Source organism: Sorex araneus, chromosome 5 (genome assembly GCF_027595985.1).
Source record: "Sorex araneus isolate mSorAra2 chromosome 5, mSorAra2.pri, whole genome shotgun sequence".
In the NCBI taxonomy this organism is placed as follows: domain Eukaryota; kingdom Metazoa; phylum Chordata; class Mammalia; order Eulipotyphla; family Soricidae; genus Sorex; species Sorex araneus.
The window spans coordinates 40,888,819-40,904,673 of record NC_073306.1 but is presented as its reverse complement, the minus strand read 5'-3'; the positions used below and the strand labels follow the sequence as shown (position 1 = coordinate 40,904,673).

General features: G+C 35.5%; 1 protein-coding gene across 5 annotated transcripts in view; it reads left to right on the top strand.

The window, feature by feature from the left end:
• ZMYM4 (zinc finger MYM-type containing 4) overlaps nucleotides 1-15,855 on the top strand; it is a 122,382-nt gene that overhangs the window by 53,247 nt on the left and 53,280 nt on the right. Inside the window, exons 3-7 of one of the 5 annotated variants that reach the window (XM_004614261.3) lie at nucleotides 1,862-2,383; nucleotides 4,218-4,279; nucleotides 4,636-4,806; nucleotides 12,481-12,565; nucleotides 12,801-13,056. In XM_004614261.3, coding sequence (XP_004614318.2) covers nucleotides 1,862-2,383; nucleotides 4,218-4,279; nucleotides 4,636-4,806; nucleotides 12,481-12,565; nucleotides 12,801-13,056 — 1,096 coding nt within the window. Of the gene's footprint in view, nucleotides 1-1,861; nucleotides 2,384-4,217; nucleotides 4,280-4,635; nucleotides 4,807-9,200; nucleotides 9,220-10,705; nucleotides 12,074-12,480; nucleotides 12,566-12,800; nucleotides 13,057-15,855 lie in introns of those variants that run through there. The other 4 variants (XM_055137868.1, XM_055137869.1, XM_055137870.1 and 1 more) reach the window with 4 other exon arrangements.

Below are 15,855 nucleotides of genomic sequence, written 5' to 3'. Positions count from 1 at the left end.
TTGAGGTGTGTGTCTCATCCTAAAGTATATTGTTAGTTCATATTATTCTCTATGAGATGAACAAGGGACACTCCTGGCTCTGCACTCAGGAATTACCCCTGGCAGTGCTCAGGGGACCATATGGGATGCCGGGAATCGAACCTGGGTCGGCCAAGTGCAAGGCAAACGCCCTACCCGCTGTGCTATTGCTCCAGCCCCTGTCTTTTTATTCCTGAATAAGTAAATTGTGTCTTTCCTCTGTGTCTGTCTTTTCTAGATTAATTTACTTTTCTTTTTTTTTCCCCCTCTTTCATTTTGGGGCCATAACCCAGTGGTGCTCAGGAACTCCTGACTCTGCTCAGGAATCACACCTGGTGTTGCTTGGGGACTATATGGGATTTTGGGGATTGAACCTGGCTCTGCCAGGTGCAGAGCAAGTACCCTACTTGCTGTACTATCTCTCTGACGCCTGTTTACTATTACTCAATATGGTTGCAAAAGTATTATAATTTATATATATATATATATATATGTACCTATGTGTATACAACTTACTGCACCCTCACTACTACCAAAATGCCTGCAACCCTTACCATTGTCCTTATGTAACTTTCAGTCCACCTTTTTTTTTTTTTTTTTTTTTTTAACTTTTTGGGTCACACCTGACGATGCACAGGGGTTACTCCTGGCTCATGCACTCAGGAATTACTCCTGGTGGTGCTCATGGGACCATATGGGATGCTGGAAATCGAACCCAGGTCAATCGCGTGCAAGGCAAATGCCCTATCCGCTGTGCTATTGCTCCAGCCCCCCAGTCCACCTCTTTCTTCTTCCACACTTCTCTCTTCCCCTCAGTTTGGTAGTCTTAGTTTTATGATCCAGAGTCAAGATTTTGTCATCATCCTGTGCTGTCTGTTCCCTTATTTTGCCTTTATGTACCATAGATAAGTGAGAACATCTGGTATTTATTCTCCAGATACACCGTGCCTTCCAGTTTCATCCAAGTTGCAGTACACAGCAATAGTTCATCCTTTCTTATAGCTGTATACTACTCCAGAGAGAGAGAGAGAGAGAGAGTGTGTGTATGTGTGTACCACAGATTCTTTATTCAGTCATCTGTTACTGGATAATAGTGTTGTTTTCATATTCTGGTTATTACTTGAAAACAGGCATGTATATATGTCTTTTTGTATTAATGTTCTGTGTTTTGGGAATGGATGCCAAGAAGTAGAAGAATTGGGGTGGAGCAGTAGTACAGTGAGTAGGGGGCTTGCATTGTACATAGATGACTAGGGTTTCATTCCTGGCACTGCATGTGGTCACCTAGACCCACTGGGATTGATCCCTGTGCGTAGAGCTAGGAGTAAGCCCTGAGCATTGCTGGGTGCAGCCCAAAAACCAAAATAACATCAATAATGCCTGTAATAATGACAGTATTTCTTTCTGTGTGTTGTGTTAGTAACCCCTTATAACATTATTACTAATCCTCACCATAAATTAATCTCTAAGGTGAGTATTAATGGTTTTTTATAAAGAAATTTGAGTTTTCTTCTCAGGACCACATAAATTTTCAGCAATCTTTTTATCATTAGAACACAGATACAGCCAGCTTTGAGGTTTGTAGTTTTTTTTTTTTTTTTCATTTCTGTATCACATTTCCTTATTTTCTAATCTCAAATAGTTTCTCAGATTTCAGGTCCCTGTTTTTTTGATCGGGATAATCATATCTGTCACCAATATCAGTGTTAATATGCTAATACTATCTGTATTTTGTTTTAGAGAAAAATATACATACATATATTTGGTTATATACCAGACGGACCTTATAAATGTGCTCATCTTTAGCACTATCGTTTGTCTAAACAGTATTTTACTTTTTAAGGTGGTGGTATCATGGATACAGAAATGTCTGAAGATATAGACCACAACTTAACTCCTACCCTTGACAGCATGTCTTATGGAATGACGAATCAAACAGGATCTGAAAATTCATTGCTGGATGAAGATGATTATTTTTTGAACTCTGGGGATCTTGCAGGAATTCCAGTCGTTGGTAGTGACAATGAGGATGAACAGAATTTTAGTTCAAAGGACAATCTTGTTTCTTCAATTCATACTGATGATAGCTTGGAAGTAGAGAGAAGAGTCACACAGCATGAATCAGACAATGAAACTGAAATACAAATTCCAAGTAAATTAAAAAAGGACTTTCCTAAACAGTTTGATCAGGTTTCTGTCTTTAAGTCAATACGAAAAGATTTTAGTCTAGTAAGAGAAAACAGCAAAGAGACATTTTCTGGAAAGGAGAAAAATAGAGACCTAACTTATGAACGTGAAAAACGGTTGGATAAACCCCATAAAGAATTGGATTCAAGGTTGAAAAGCAGTTTTTTTGATAAAGCAGGTAATATTTGTTATAATAGAGACACAATAAACAATAAATAACAAAGAATCTTTTTCTGTCAATATAGCTTTTATTCTGCGATGTGAAGTATAAACAGATTTCATTTTAAGTTTGTCATTTTTTTTTTATCCTTGTTCTTTGCAGACTGACTGAATTACTCCCAGTAACTTTTGGTAATGGTATAAATGGTTGAAAAATAGCTCTAAAACTCATTTCTCCCTTCCTTGATTGCAATATTTTGATGAGAAGGCAAGATACTTGAGTCACCTGTTCATTTTCTTTGGTTGAACATTGGAACCTGAAGTTGGATTTAACTTCTTTGTGCTGTAAGCACAAATTCAACCTGCTGTCCCACTTATTAGTCCAAAATAGGGAAGGTTTTTTTTTTTTATATATATATGTTTTAAATTTTGTAGCAGTTTCTTGAGGCTTCTCTTCCTTTTGCCCAGGGTAGTCTATAATTTCAGTTTCACTCTTGAGTGTGCTGTATGTTCTATATCTTCTTTTTCTCCTGTTCCATTGCCTGCATGTCATTTTCTCTTTTTTTCCTAAAACCTGTAAAAGTAGTTCTTACAAAACAATGTCTGACTCATAAACCTCTTCTCTTCTGTAGTCATTCTTAAGCTTTCTGCATTGAAAATAAATTGTCATCTTATCTCTATTTCCATAACGTTTGTTCATGCTTCATTATTTGTAGTACTTGAGCCCCACAGTTTTATAGTTTTATTTTTGTTTTGTTTTAATTGCTCAGATAGTTAATTATTGAGGGCCAGATTGTATCTTACTCAACTTTGTATTTTTGATGGACAAAGCTGGTGCAGTAAAACAGGCATGTTTTGGTAAATGTTGAGTAGATGTAAAGGAAAGCAAGGTCATACTTACTGTACAAGTATTTATATTTCTTCCAACGTCCTTAGAAAAATGTGGTAGAATATCAGTGTTGTTAAATGTGTAAATTAGTATCCATATGTTCAAGCCTGTACAAAGGTATACTATAGAAGTATATGTTAAATACTTATTTTCAGTATTTATGGGACATTGAGCTAAAGGAGGATAATAGTTCTCCTTTTGAAACACAGCGCTTAGTAATGGACAATACAAGATAAGCAGTTGTATAACAAGATAGAATTTTTAGGGCTACTGAGATAGTACAGGGGACGGGACCTTGCTTTCTCATGTAGCTGACCCATTTAATCCCCAGTACCATCTGTGGTCCCCTGAGTACTTCTAGGAATGAATCCTGAGGACAGAGTCAAGAGTAAGTCCTAAACACAACTGGGCATGCACCAAAACTCCCCACCTCCTCCCCACTCTGCACCCCCAAATTAAAAGATTTGAATTTCAATTAAAAATAATGGTCAAAGAAGAGTAAGGCAATGCCTGAAGAGTTTCTTCACAGAACTAAAACTATGTTTTAGGATTCTTAGAAAAGACAATTTTCAGTTCTATTCTGGTTTTATAGAGGAGAGGTGCAAATTTTGAATTGAGCTGAGTCTTGAGTCCAGTATAAACATTATGAAAGAGAGAGTGTGCTTGGAATGATCTAAACAGAAAGGGGGAAGGACAAATAAGTCATTTCCAAAAGCGCAGTGAAATAATGCGTCAAATTTTGAGCAAGGAATAGGAGTTTGGTAAGGGTGAAACTTAGATGGGGCTTCATGTATTTGCTCAGAGTGACACTACCTTTTGGTTATTTTTTGAATCCAATTCACTCTTAAGGAACATTCTTGTTGGAAAAGAGAAGTCATTACCAAATGATAGCTTTTTAGGTCACTCTTTATAAAATTTGTTATTCATATACATGTATTTGTTTTGTTTTTTTTTCTTTCAATAGCTAATCAAGTTGAAGAAACATTACATACCCATTTACCACAAACCCCAGAAACAAACTTTAGGGTAAGTTTTCAGTGTGTATGTAGATTGCTGTAACTGTGGCAAGTGTCAAAAGTTTTCTTTATGTCACTTTCTAAACTGTGTTTGTGTTAGGTGCTGATTTCCCCCACCTCCCCCAACTTAATTTGTTATATAATTTGGGTAAGGACATCTCTGGAGTGATCTCACAAGCCTCAGTTCTTAGAATCTCTATTTGTATTTGATATTTAGACATATATCACATTTGCTTTTAGGCGTAGGGATTCTGATGAATGTACATACAGTTCTTCATTTCCAATTAGCTTTTCTTTGGGTGCTAAACCTGAAGAGGAATCATTTTAAAATCTGAATATTTATTAATCCTTTATATTGTGTTTTAGGACTCCAGCTATCCATTTGCCAATAAAGAATCCATTGGTTCGGAACTGGGGAATTCCTTTGCATCAAATATTAGAATTAAAGAAGAACCTTTGGATGATGAGTATGACAAAGCAATGGCACCACAGCAGGGACTACTAGACAAAATAAAAGATGAACCTGACAATGCTCAAGTAAACATTTCACCTTTTTTTTTTCCCCTTTCTTTTTGTTTCACACATAAATTATTCATTTAAGAGAGGATCTTTTTGATTACAAAGTGAAGTAGTTTGACAGGGTGAGATGAGATGCTTAATGAAGTGGAGGCAATTTGAATTGTCTTGTGAGAAGAATGCTGAGGAATGAACAAGAGTTATATGAAGCTTCTTGAGTAGTAAATAAGGATTTTAATTTACTTTTTCTTAATACCATTATTTTATGAATTGTTTTTTTGTTTTTATTTTTTTTTACAATGTGTTTTTGTTTAGGATTAGAGAAAGTGTGAGTCTCCAAGGATTTTAGATTGATAGAGAAAGCAAGACAAAGGCTTATGGTGGTCTTTAAGTTTATGGTATGACTATTTTATAACAAAGTAATAAATCTTTTTCATAGTTTCTGCCGGTGAGATTCAGGGTATGTTACGGATTTAATGTTTTCAAGAGGGATTAATGGAGGTTATCTGTGGAAAAGGGTTAGTTGATAAATGAATTACTTAATTGGTCAGGGGATAGAAAGCGAAAGAAGCTTTGATTGGAAGATGAGATTCTAACAATTAAGATGAATAATTATGGTAAGGATTGAGTATTGCTATTTCAGGATTTCTCTGGAATTAAAGTGATAGAGATTCTGTAACTTTTACAGTCCTAGAATTAGTGAAATTAACTATTTAGCTAATAACATTGTAATAGTTGGAATGAAAGAAAGTAATTTTGTCAGGTACAGTCATTTCTGGAATATAGAAAAAGGGGAGCAAGGAATGAATTCACAATAGTAGAAATTATTTGAAGGTGGTCTGTGTTTTATATAGATAGCATGAATGCAGGACCTGAGAAGTAAAGATAGCATGAGTTATTTCTTTGAAATGACATTTGTTCTAGAGAAAGATGGCCTTTTTCATACCTTTTTATGATATTGGAGGGATTGACTAAGACTTTGATAGAATGAAGTTTTTATTTTAGAGCTTTTACTTAGAGCAGTGTTTCGCTACTTTGGTACTGACATTTTGACATTTGAGCAAGATAATTTTTGTTATGGGGATGGGGTCTGTTCTGCGTATTGTAGGATGTTTATACCTACTAGATAGTAACAGTCACCCCTTCACCCAGTTCTCCAGATAATGTTAATATTTGGGGATGAAATAGCCAGCTATTGAGAACCACTGTTTAAAGTAAAATGAAGGAATAATTGGTGATTAGGATGTCACCAATTGATGATGAGAATTTCATGCTAATTGGTGGAAAGTGAGCTGTAGAAGATAGTGATGGTAGTTTTAATGAGCTGGATGGAGTTGAGTGTGTTGGTTAAATATAAGAAGATGGTTGAAAAAAGGGAATGTGAAAATATTTGAATAGATGGTAGATATAAATCTTATTAATAGAAACAACTAAGAGAGTTCTGTCTCTTTTACACAAACCCAGGCAAAATTTATGTAGTAGTTCAGTGTACTACAACTACATTTGTATGTGGGGTGATCTTGTCTCTGTATATGCTCATTAGTGTGGACATGGAAATTTCCACATTGGGAAATAAGTTATAATGCTGGCAGAATTCTAAAGCACTTCATTATCTTGGTAAATGATCAATGACATTTTCCTTGGTATAAAAAGGTACTGCAAGGATAGTACATTCCAGGAGGGAGGGTATCAAGAAGGGTTGTTAGTATTACTGTTTTGAAAACAGTAGAGGTTGTAGTAGCTGGAGAGAACTAAATAGGATCGAGCTTTAGGGCACAGAAACACTGAAATTTCACACACTGTTCAAAGTATAGTAATATGTTATAAAATAGCGGATATGATTTTTTCATCATGATTATGGGGAAGGACTTTCCCAAGAGACCAAAAAACTATTCAGTTTTTGAGAAGCAATGGAGTATTTGTAGGTTTTGAACCTAAGGTCCAGGAATATCCTTTACCCTGATCACCAGTGTGACAGTTCTTACATATGAATGGGTAGAGCTAGTTTTTTTTTTCCTTTCAGTCAGCTACTCTTATTTCTGTGGGATCAGACTTTTGTTTGGTAATTAATGAGTCTGAAATTCCCCAGGAAAACACAGTTAAACTATAGAATACTGATTCTTCCTTTTCTTTTTCCTCTCCTCCTTTTCCCTCCCTCTCCCCTTCATCTCCTTTCCTCCTTCCCAAAACCGTCCTCCTCTCCTTCTGCTTCTTCATTGTCATGTTCTTTTAGGTATTTCTCCCACATGACTATTGGAGATCTATATTCCTTGCTGTTCAATTTTGCATAATGCTTTATCACTCATCCATTTCCCATAGACTGAGGAAAACAAACTTCAGTGTAGTGTTTTCTAATTTCTAAAATAACTATCGATTTAATTCATTAAATGCTAATTTAATACCTGTGGTCAGCTTTTACTTTTGACCATCAGTTATTAGCCGTAAATTTTCTCTAGGTTTAGTAACACAACTTTAGATCATGACATGACACTATGTTAAAATTTGCCTTGGTTTTTCTCTTTGCATAACTTGTAATTTTGCTTTCAGCCCTCTTCCTGACACAAATCATTTAACTTTTCCATGTAAAGTCACTGAGGCAGTGAACTGCGTGTGTGTGTGTGTGTGTGTGTGTGAACACAAAACTATTTCTACCAATTTGTTTCTGATTATTAAATTATAATTTTTTTGATTTGTCAGTTACGAACTTTCTTGGTTACTGGCATACTGTTACTTGGTTTCCCCATTTCATTTCATCATTGAAATCCCACTGCACGTTATAGTAATATTTTCTGTATTATCTTGTATTTACAGATGCTTCTCTATTCGCTGTGTGTTTTAATTTTCTTTGTAAGACCTCAGTAGACATTAACTCCACTTACAGATGATGGAATTGAGGGTCTTAGAAGTTAATTTAGTAATTCAAGTCTCTTTGTCTGGGGAAGAGATAATCTGGGGTTATAATCATTTGTCTACTAGTCTTTCTGTAAATAAAAGATTTTTAGGGGTGGGAGATATGACTGTGATAGTGTACTTGCCTTGCATATGTGAGTTTAATTTCTGACACTACATGATCCCTTGTGCACTCCCCAAGCACCAAGCTAGGAGTAGACCCCAAATGTATCCAGGTGGGCCAGAAAACAAACAAAAATGTTAATTGATTTATAGATTTCCTGGAGAAGTTTTAGATCTTAAAAAGGCCTCTTTTCTGTAAGTTCTAAAGGTGGCTGCTATTCAGTGAATTCATATTCCCCCCTTCCTTTTTCCTCATAGTAATACAAACACTATTCTTTGTTTTGTTTTATTTTTGGGCCACAACTGGGACTCCTGGCTCTGTGCTCAGGGTTCACTCCTATTCCCCGGGGATCACACAGATGCCAGGAATCGAATCTGGGTCAGCTGCGAACAAGACACATGCGCTACTCACTGTATTATCACTCCTGCCTCAGAAGAGCTAATTTGTAATCTCTCATTGAAATAAATGGATCACAGTGGAAAAGCACATTTTCATAGTAGTAATTAATGCAGTGTTGGATTGTGTAACGAACTAATTAAATGTTGCTACTTTTTCCTCCTCCATGTCATGTTAATTTGACTATATGAACTGAGTTTTTCATTTCTAAAATACTGTCTTAGAATACAGCTATGGGTCTTTCTGTGTGGTTAAACAATGGGAAGGTAAAGGTACTGGTAAATTATTTGTTCTGTTTTTATACTTTTGTTTTTCTGCTTCTGAGAATATTAGATCATGAGATCTTTTTTCACATCTTGATTTATTAAGATCTGTTATTTAATATTGGTAAAATTAATCATTGTCAGAGGAATATTAATAGAAACATTCTGTTCTGCCTTGAAGATGTTGTGGAGTATATAAGCAAATACTAAAGATACATAGATTACAGTATTCATTAATGTACTTGAGGCTTAAGTAATGTATCAGTGTATCAGAAGTTGAAATAATAGAATGAGACAGAACTTATTTGGACTATTTATAGTATACCAGTGAGTGTTTCTGTCCTGGAGTTTTCTGAACTAGGTGTTTTTGTTTGTTTGTTTGTTGGGGGGGGTGTCATAACACACTATCATAAGGTTTTCAGGATGAATTAATATTAGAAAAAATTTAATAGATATATTTCATCAACAGGTCAAATAAAACTATAGATGTAGATGCCAAAAAAAAAAACTCATGTAATTCACTATGCATTTCTTGTAATAGATTCTCTCTTGATTATGGTAAGGAAATATCTACTTCAGATCAATAACAGTCATTGAATTTAAAAGTAAATGATGGAAACCTTCTGTTAATAATTACTAAAAGAACACACATTACTGATGTCAGCATTATTAGATTTTGTTGGATTTTCGACCCAATGCGTGTTAAAGAAATTAGAAGAAAAAATAATGGAAAAGGGGAGACAAAATTATCATCATTTGCTGGTAAGGATCTTTATCAGAAAATTAATGGAATTCATCAAAATTTAGTAGAGTAGCTAGTTGAATTTTAGTTATGTAAGAGATAGTGCTATGTCTATAAATCCATTGTTTCCCAGTTGCAAAATATGATGAGAAACGTATACTGTTCCCTTTAAGAAGTAAAATGCTGTGTTAGATATAAGATAAATGAATGGGGTGCCTTCTTTTTAATGTAAGATATCGGATATTCATAAACAAGGACGTAGTTCTGATGGGGCGGGGGGCGCACTACCAAGCAGTGCTCAGGGTAGCCCCTATATAGGGGCTACTCCTTGTTAAACGTGACCAACTGGGCTGAGTTGTTCAGTGCTTGGGCCCAGAAATACCAAGGATCAACAGGGCCATTCCAGCAGTACTTGATGGTTACACAGTGCCAGGGATTGAACATGAGGTCTTGCATTGATTCTTGAGCCATAAGCTAGCTCCCTGGTCTCCCCACCTCTATTTTTTCAGATAGTTTTAGTGAAAATATCAGTGGACTCTTTAAATTTAAAGAAGAATAAACAGTCAAGTCAATGTTTTGTACACATACATTGTATAGGTTATAGAGGTTGATTGTATCAAACTTAAATAATTTAGCTAAATATTTCATAATTATCTTAATTAGGATAGTATGGTATAAGTTTCAACTGATATTGCTACAGAATAGATTGTTGCAAAGAGAAATTTAGGAGCTGGAGAGTCAGTTAATCAAATAAGGCACTTGCCTTGCATGAACCGGCCTGAGCGGGGTTCAATCCCCAGCATCCCATATGGTCCTGCAAGCATTGCCTAGAATGATCCCTGAGCACAAAGTTAGAAGTCTGAGCACAGGTGGGTGTGACCCTCAAACAAAAGATTTTTTACAAAGAATTTGAGGGCTGGAGATAATAATAGTACAACAGGTAAGGCACTTATTTGCCTTGCATGTAGCTAACCGGGGTTCAATCCCTAGAACCCCATTTAGTCCCTTGAGCACAGCTAGGTAAGGCCCAAAAACAACAAAGAAATTTTCTATTTTGTTGATGAATGGAAGACATTCAATAGCTAATTATGTCCATTTTACATAAAAATATATCACATGAATTAAAATAGGAATTGGCAAATTAGCTGGTCAAGTCCAGTTTGTCCTGATTTTCTCTTCTATTTAAAATTTTTTTGCACCAAAAAAAAGAAAAAAGAAAAAAAAATTTTTGCACACTTTCATATTTGAAGTTTCATTGAAACATCATTACATTAATTTATTTTCATATTATATGTGGGTGCTTTTAACTCTAGTAAGCACAGTGTTGTGATAGTATGGTATGCAAAGTAAGACTTTTTAATATATACAGCTTTGCCTGTGAATAGTTTGCAGATAGTTTGTTGATCTCTTGTAAAGAGAGTCACAAACAACAGACTGTTTTTTTTTTTTTTTTTTTGCTTTTTGGGTCACACCCGGCAGCACACAGGGGTTATTCCTGGTTCTGCACTCAGGAATTACCCCTGGCGGTGCTCAGGAGACCATATGGGATGCTGGGAATCGAACCCTGGTCTGCCCAGTGCAAGGCGAACGCCCTACTCGCTGTGCTATTGCACCAGCCCCCAGTAGACTGTTTTCTTAGTATTTTATTATGAAAGTAAAACTTTGTGAGAGAAGAAATGACAAATTTTTAGTCTTAAAATGTCAATACTAAAAAATATATAAAGTACATTTTGAGGAATTGTTAATGAATTGCTGCAGAAGGTTAAACTGTTAAATTATTAGGATTTTAAAGAATCCTAATAATGGTAGGAAAAATTTGAAACAGTAATTGGTAAAGACTTTCAACTGACTTTCAGTTTGCTTTAAGTTTTGTTTCTTTGGTATTGGGGATCATACTCAGGTCTCACGTATGCAAGGCATGTACTTTACCTCTGAGCCACAACATCTGCCATAGAATATAATTTTTTAAAAAATCATGTGCTATTGTGTTTGGAGAACCTTTTCTGTGTATCTCTTTTTACTTAGTAATTCCTCTTTAAGGATCCTTTCTTTCGGAGTTATGAGAGTAAGTACTTAGGAAGATACTCATCAAATACTGTTTCTACCAAATGTGTGGAAAGGAGTGGACCAGTATCGGCCTCTGTATATATTCTCACTGCCCCTTCAGCGCCATTAAGTTGAAACCTGAGGCTAAAGTAAAAATCAATAATCCTGATACTGTGTTTTAATTTTTTTGTATTTTGTTCGTGATGAATTTTTACAGTTTCAACTTTTAAAATTAATACATTAAAATGTTACTTATCTTGATTACTAATATCTTTGGTGCCTTAATTTTTGTGCCTGAATTCTAGTTAGTTGAAAAAGGCAGATACTTCACTTGCCTCACCCCACTCATTGTTGTGTAATCTGATATGTTTGTTAAATAATATTTTTATCAGAACTTCTAAACTTTAGCAGATATAGAGATACCTCTCCCCACAAATAAAGGACTTTGTGGACATGTCCAAGAATAGGTATTTTGAGATTTTCCAGATATCATTATGATAAAGAGAACTAAAACTAAAAAAAAAAAAATTATCAGGTGTTTTAAATGCAACAACGTATTTGTAAGAGCAAACAACCCTGAAAACTTGTGACAATTACATAATTGTTATTTATGATTTAATATATTTACATTTATTAATAATCTTTTGAAATAAAAAATGACTTAAATGAATACTCTTTTGGAATTTTCAGACTCTAGAGTACATCTGTAGGCCTCAGGAATTCTGGATGTCAAATTTTAAAAACTGATGTTTAGCCACTAGAAGTGATTTTGGAATAATATGTAATATTATGGAAATGTTAAATCAAGTGATCAAAAAAATAAGAATGGTATGTTCAGTATAATTGCAACTATGTAAATAAATAAAACCTGAATACAGAAGGAAAAGACTGGAAAGAAATATATCAAAAGAATAACAGTGGTGGTTTTTGAATGATGGAATTTTTTCTTATTTCTACTTGTATGATTTTTGTACAGTGAGTGTGTATTACTTTTATAATAAACAACAATTTAAAATACTGCATAATAAGGATTTTGAAAAGTAATTTGCGAATATCCTTGTTATACACTAGAAGACTTCATTTTTTGTCTCTTATTCTCAGTGTATATAATCATATCTTTATTATACTTTGCTTGATACTAGTTTTTATAGCAATAGTAGAATTTTGTCAATATCTGGATTTCTTTAGGTACATTTATATTTATTTCTCTGTGTATTTATTTTCTTTTTTTAAAGGAGTATAGTCATGGCCAACAGCAAAAAACTCAAGAGGGGGAACTGAAAATTAGTGCTGTGTTTTCAGTCAGTGGCAGTCCTCTTGGTAAGAAACAGAACTGAATAAATGAATCTTGTTTGTTCATTCTTAATAGTATGAGTGAGAGGAAGTGTATCTAAGTTAGACAGTTCTTTGTCTATTGAGAATGCCATTAATTGTATGTTGCATAATTAGTGTTGGATCTCATGACCAGCTATGAAGAGAAAGAATACATACATAAAATTTATGGTAAAATGTAAAATACTTTTTCTTCCTCTTTTTTTTTTTTTTTTTTTTTAAGCTCCGCAGTTGACTACTGGCTTTCAGCCTTCACTGGCATCATCTGGCATGAATAAAATGCTTCCTTCAGTTCCAGCCACAGCTGTTCGAGTTTCCTGTTCTGGCTGTAAAAAAATTCTTCAAAAGGGGCAAACTGCTTATCAGAGGAAAGGGTCTACTCAGCTTTTCTGCTCCACACTGTGCCTCACTGGATATACAGTTCCACCTGCCCGCCCACTGCCTCCTCCCACCAAGAAAACTTGTTCAAGCTGCTCAAAGTATAGCAGAATTCTCAGTTACTACTTTGTTTCCTTTCTTTTTAGATTAATTTTGTTCTTAACTGCGTATTGTTTTATTTTAACATTTAATTTAAAAAATGCTATATCAGTACCAACATAATTTTTATATTTTCTGAGTGTCATGAGCTCAGCCTTTTATTTTAGCTCTTAATTAACTTGCTTTTAGTATATTGCAATGTGTTTTTTAAGCCAGCCTTTTATCCTTGTTGGTTGAGTTGCTTTGTAAAACACAAACGACACCATTTATGGTTATTATATGACCAAAATTTTTTGATGTTGTAATTAGTTGATACTGAAACCCAGCCAGTTGTTTCCTGTTGTATAGCTGGAACTTAATATGCTAAATGTTTAGTGATCCCAGTGTTCATAGTACCTCTGAACCATCTCAGTGGTTTCATTTCAGCACGTAACAGCAAAAAGTGTAATTGTAGACCACTTTGAGGTCACCCTGAAATATTTTGGAAATATAAAATAATTTTGGCTAACTTGGTAAGGTGGTGCTTAGAAACTTACTATTTTTTTGTTTTTGTTTTTGGGCCACACCCAGCAGTGCTCAAGGAGTTCCTCCTGCTTCTGTGCTCAGAAATTACTCCTGACACTATTTAGGGAGCCATCTGGCCTGCCAGGAATTGAACCGAGCCAGGTTGACCACATGCAAGGCAAACACCCTACCTGCTGTACTATTATTGCTGTGGCCAAGAATTTTAATTTAGAAAAAGATTAATAATGTTCTTTAACAAAGCACTTGCATCTCTGTTAAACTGCTCTCTCAGTGACTTAATGGTTTATATATTTGTGTTCATAATTTCTCACAGGGATGCTGCTCTTTCTGTCTGAAAAATCTCCCTTTTCTGATTCAGTTGGAAAAAACATAGTTTAGGTAGATATATTTTATAAGACATTTAGATATGTTAGAATTTTTCTGGAAGTTATGTTGCATTAATTTTTAAAAGTGTGCTTTTTAATTTGCACTGTTTTTATTATGAAATGTGCTTTAGGGGCCGGAGTGATAGCACAGCGGGTAGGGTGTTTGCCTTGCACGCGGCCAACCCGGGTTTAATCCCTAGCATCCCATATGGTCCCCAAGCACCACCAGGAGTAATTCCTGAGTGCAGAGCCAGGAGTAACCCCTGAGCATCGCTGGGTGTGACCCAAAAAGCAAAAAAAAAAAAAAAAAAAGTGCTTTAAGTAAATGGGTATATACCTCTAGTGGGTATGTATGTCTAATTTTATATTCTAATTTTGTATCTTACTGCGAGGGGCTGGGGTGATAGGACATCGGGTAGGGCATTTGCCTTGCACTAAGCTGACCCGGGTACAATTCCTCTGCCCCTCTCGGAGAGTCCAGTAAGCTACCGAGAGGATCTCGCCCATTCTGCAGAGCCTGGCAAGCTCCCCGTGGCATGTTCTGTATGCCAAAAACAGTAACAAGTCTCACAATGGAGACATTACTTGTGCCCACTTGAGCAAATCGATGAGCAACGGGATGACAGAGATGATGAATTTTATGTATTCATCCAATTATTAGATTCAGTCAATTGTACAATTTAAGAAAACTTTAAAAAAAATTTGTATTATTTTTTTTGGCTGGGGGGAAATGGGAAGTGATCAGGACTTCCTCCTGTCTCTGTGCTCAGGGATCACACCTGACAGTGTTTAGGGGACCCTATGTAGGGTTGGGTATTTAACCTGAGTCTAGTGCATATAAGGGTTTACCCTCTGCGGACTGAATAGTACAATTCTTATTTTTTTAATATTATAATTCTTTTCTTTTTCTTTTTGGGTTACATCCGGTGATGCACAGGGGTTATTCCTGACTCTGCACTCAGGAATTACTCCTGGCAGCTCTTAGGTAGGGGACCATATGGGATGCTGGGATTCGAACCTGGGTCGGCCGCGTGCAAGGCAAACACCCTATTCGCTGTGCTATCACTCCAGCCCCCTATAATTCTTAATATAGTTCTTTTTTTGTTTGTTTTCTATTTTGTCATAGAGTAAGTAAACGATCTTTTGCTTTTTTTTTTTTTTTTTGGTCTTTTGTTTTATTCTATAGGGATCAGCATATAGAATTCTAGTCATACCCCTTTTACAATATAATCTTTTTTCAAAAATTGTCAGTTAATTTTCAAGCAGCAGAAAACATGTAAAATACACAGTTGTTGCTTTTTCTTTGCTTGCACATTATTCTTTTAAATTTATTATATTCTTTTGGTCTCTGGTGTTTGTCTATCACCAGGTAATTTGAAATCACAAGTTATGGGTTAAGGTAACAGCTCAAAAATTGGAGTTGTTGTTTTGCATGTGGAAGTTTTAAAACCCCTAGCACTACGTGGTCTCCAAATATCACTAATCTGAGTAAGGAGCTAGGATACTACCAGGTGTGGTTCAAAAACAATAAAGAACTTGTTATGTACTGTTTTGATCTTAAGTAACTCAGTGAGTTATTCTTTAAAATTTATCTTATGTTTGGTCTCATCCTCAAATTTGCCATTTTAGGGGCTGAAGCGATAGCACAGCGGGTAGGGTGTTTGCCTTGCACGAGGCCGACCCTGGTTTGATTCCCAGATCTCATATGGTCCCCGGAGCACCATCAGGGGTGATTCCTAAGTGCATGAGCCAGGAGTAACCCCTGTGCAAAAGCTGAGTGTGACCCCCCCAAAAAAAAATTCCCACTTTATTATCCTCTGATGCCTAAACTGTTCCATCTCTTTTTTTTAATCTTTCGTTCTTTTTCATATTGTTTGATACTCCTTACTCTGCCTAGCCTTTCTGTTTGAG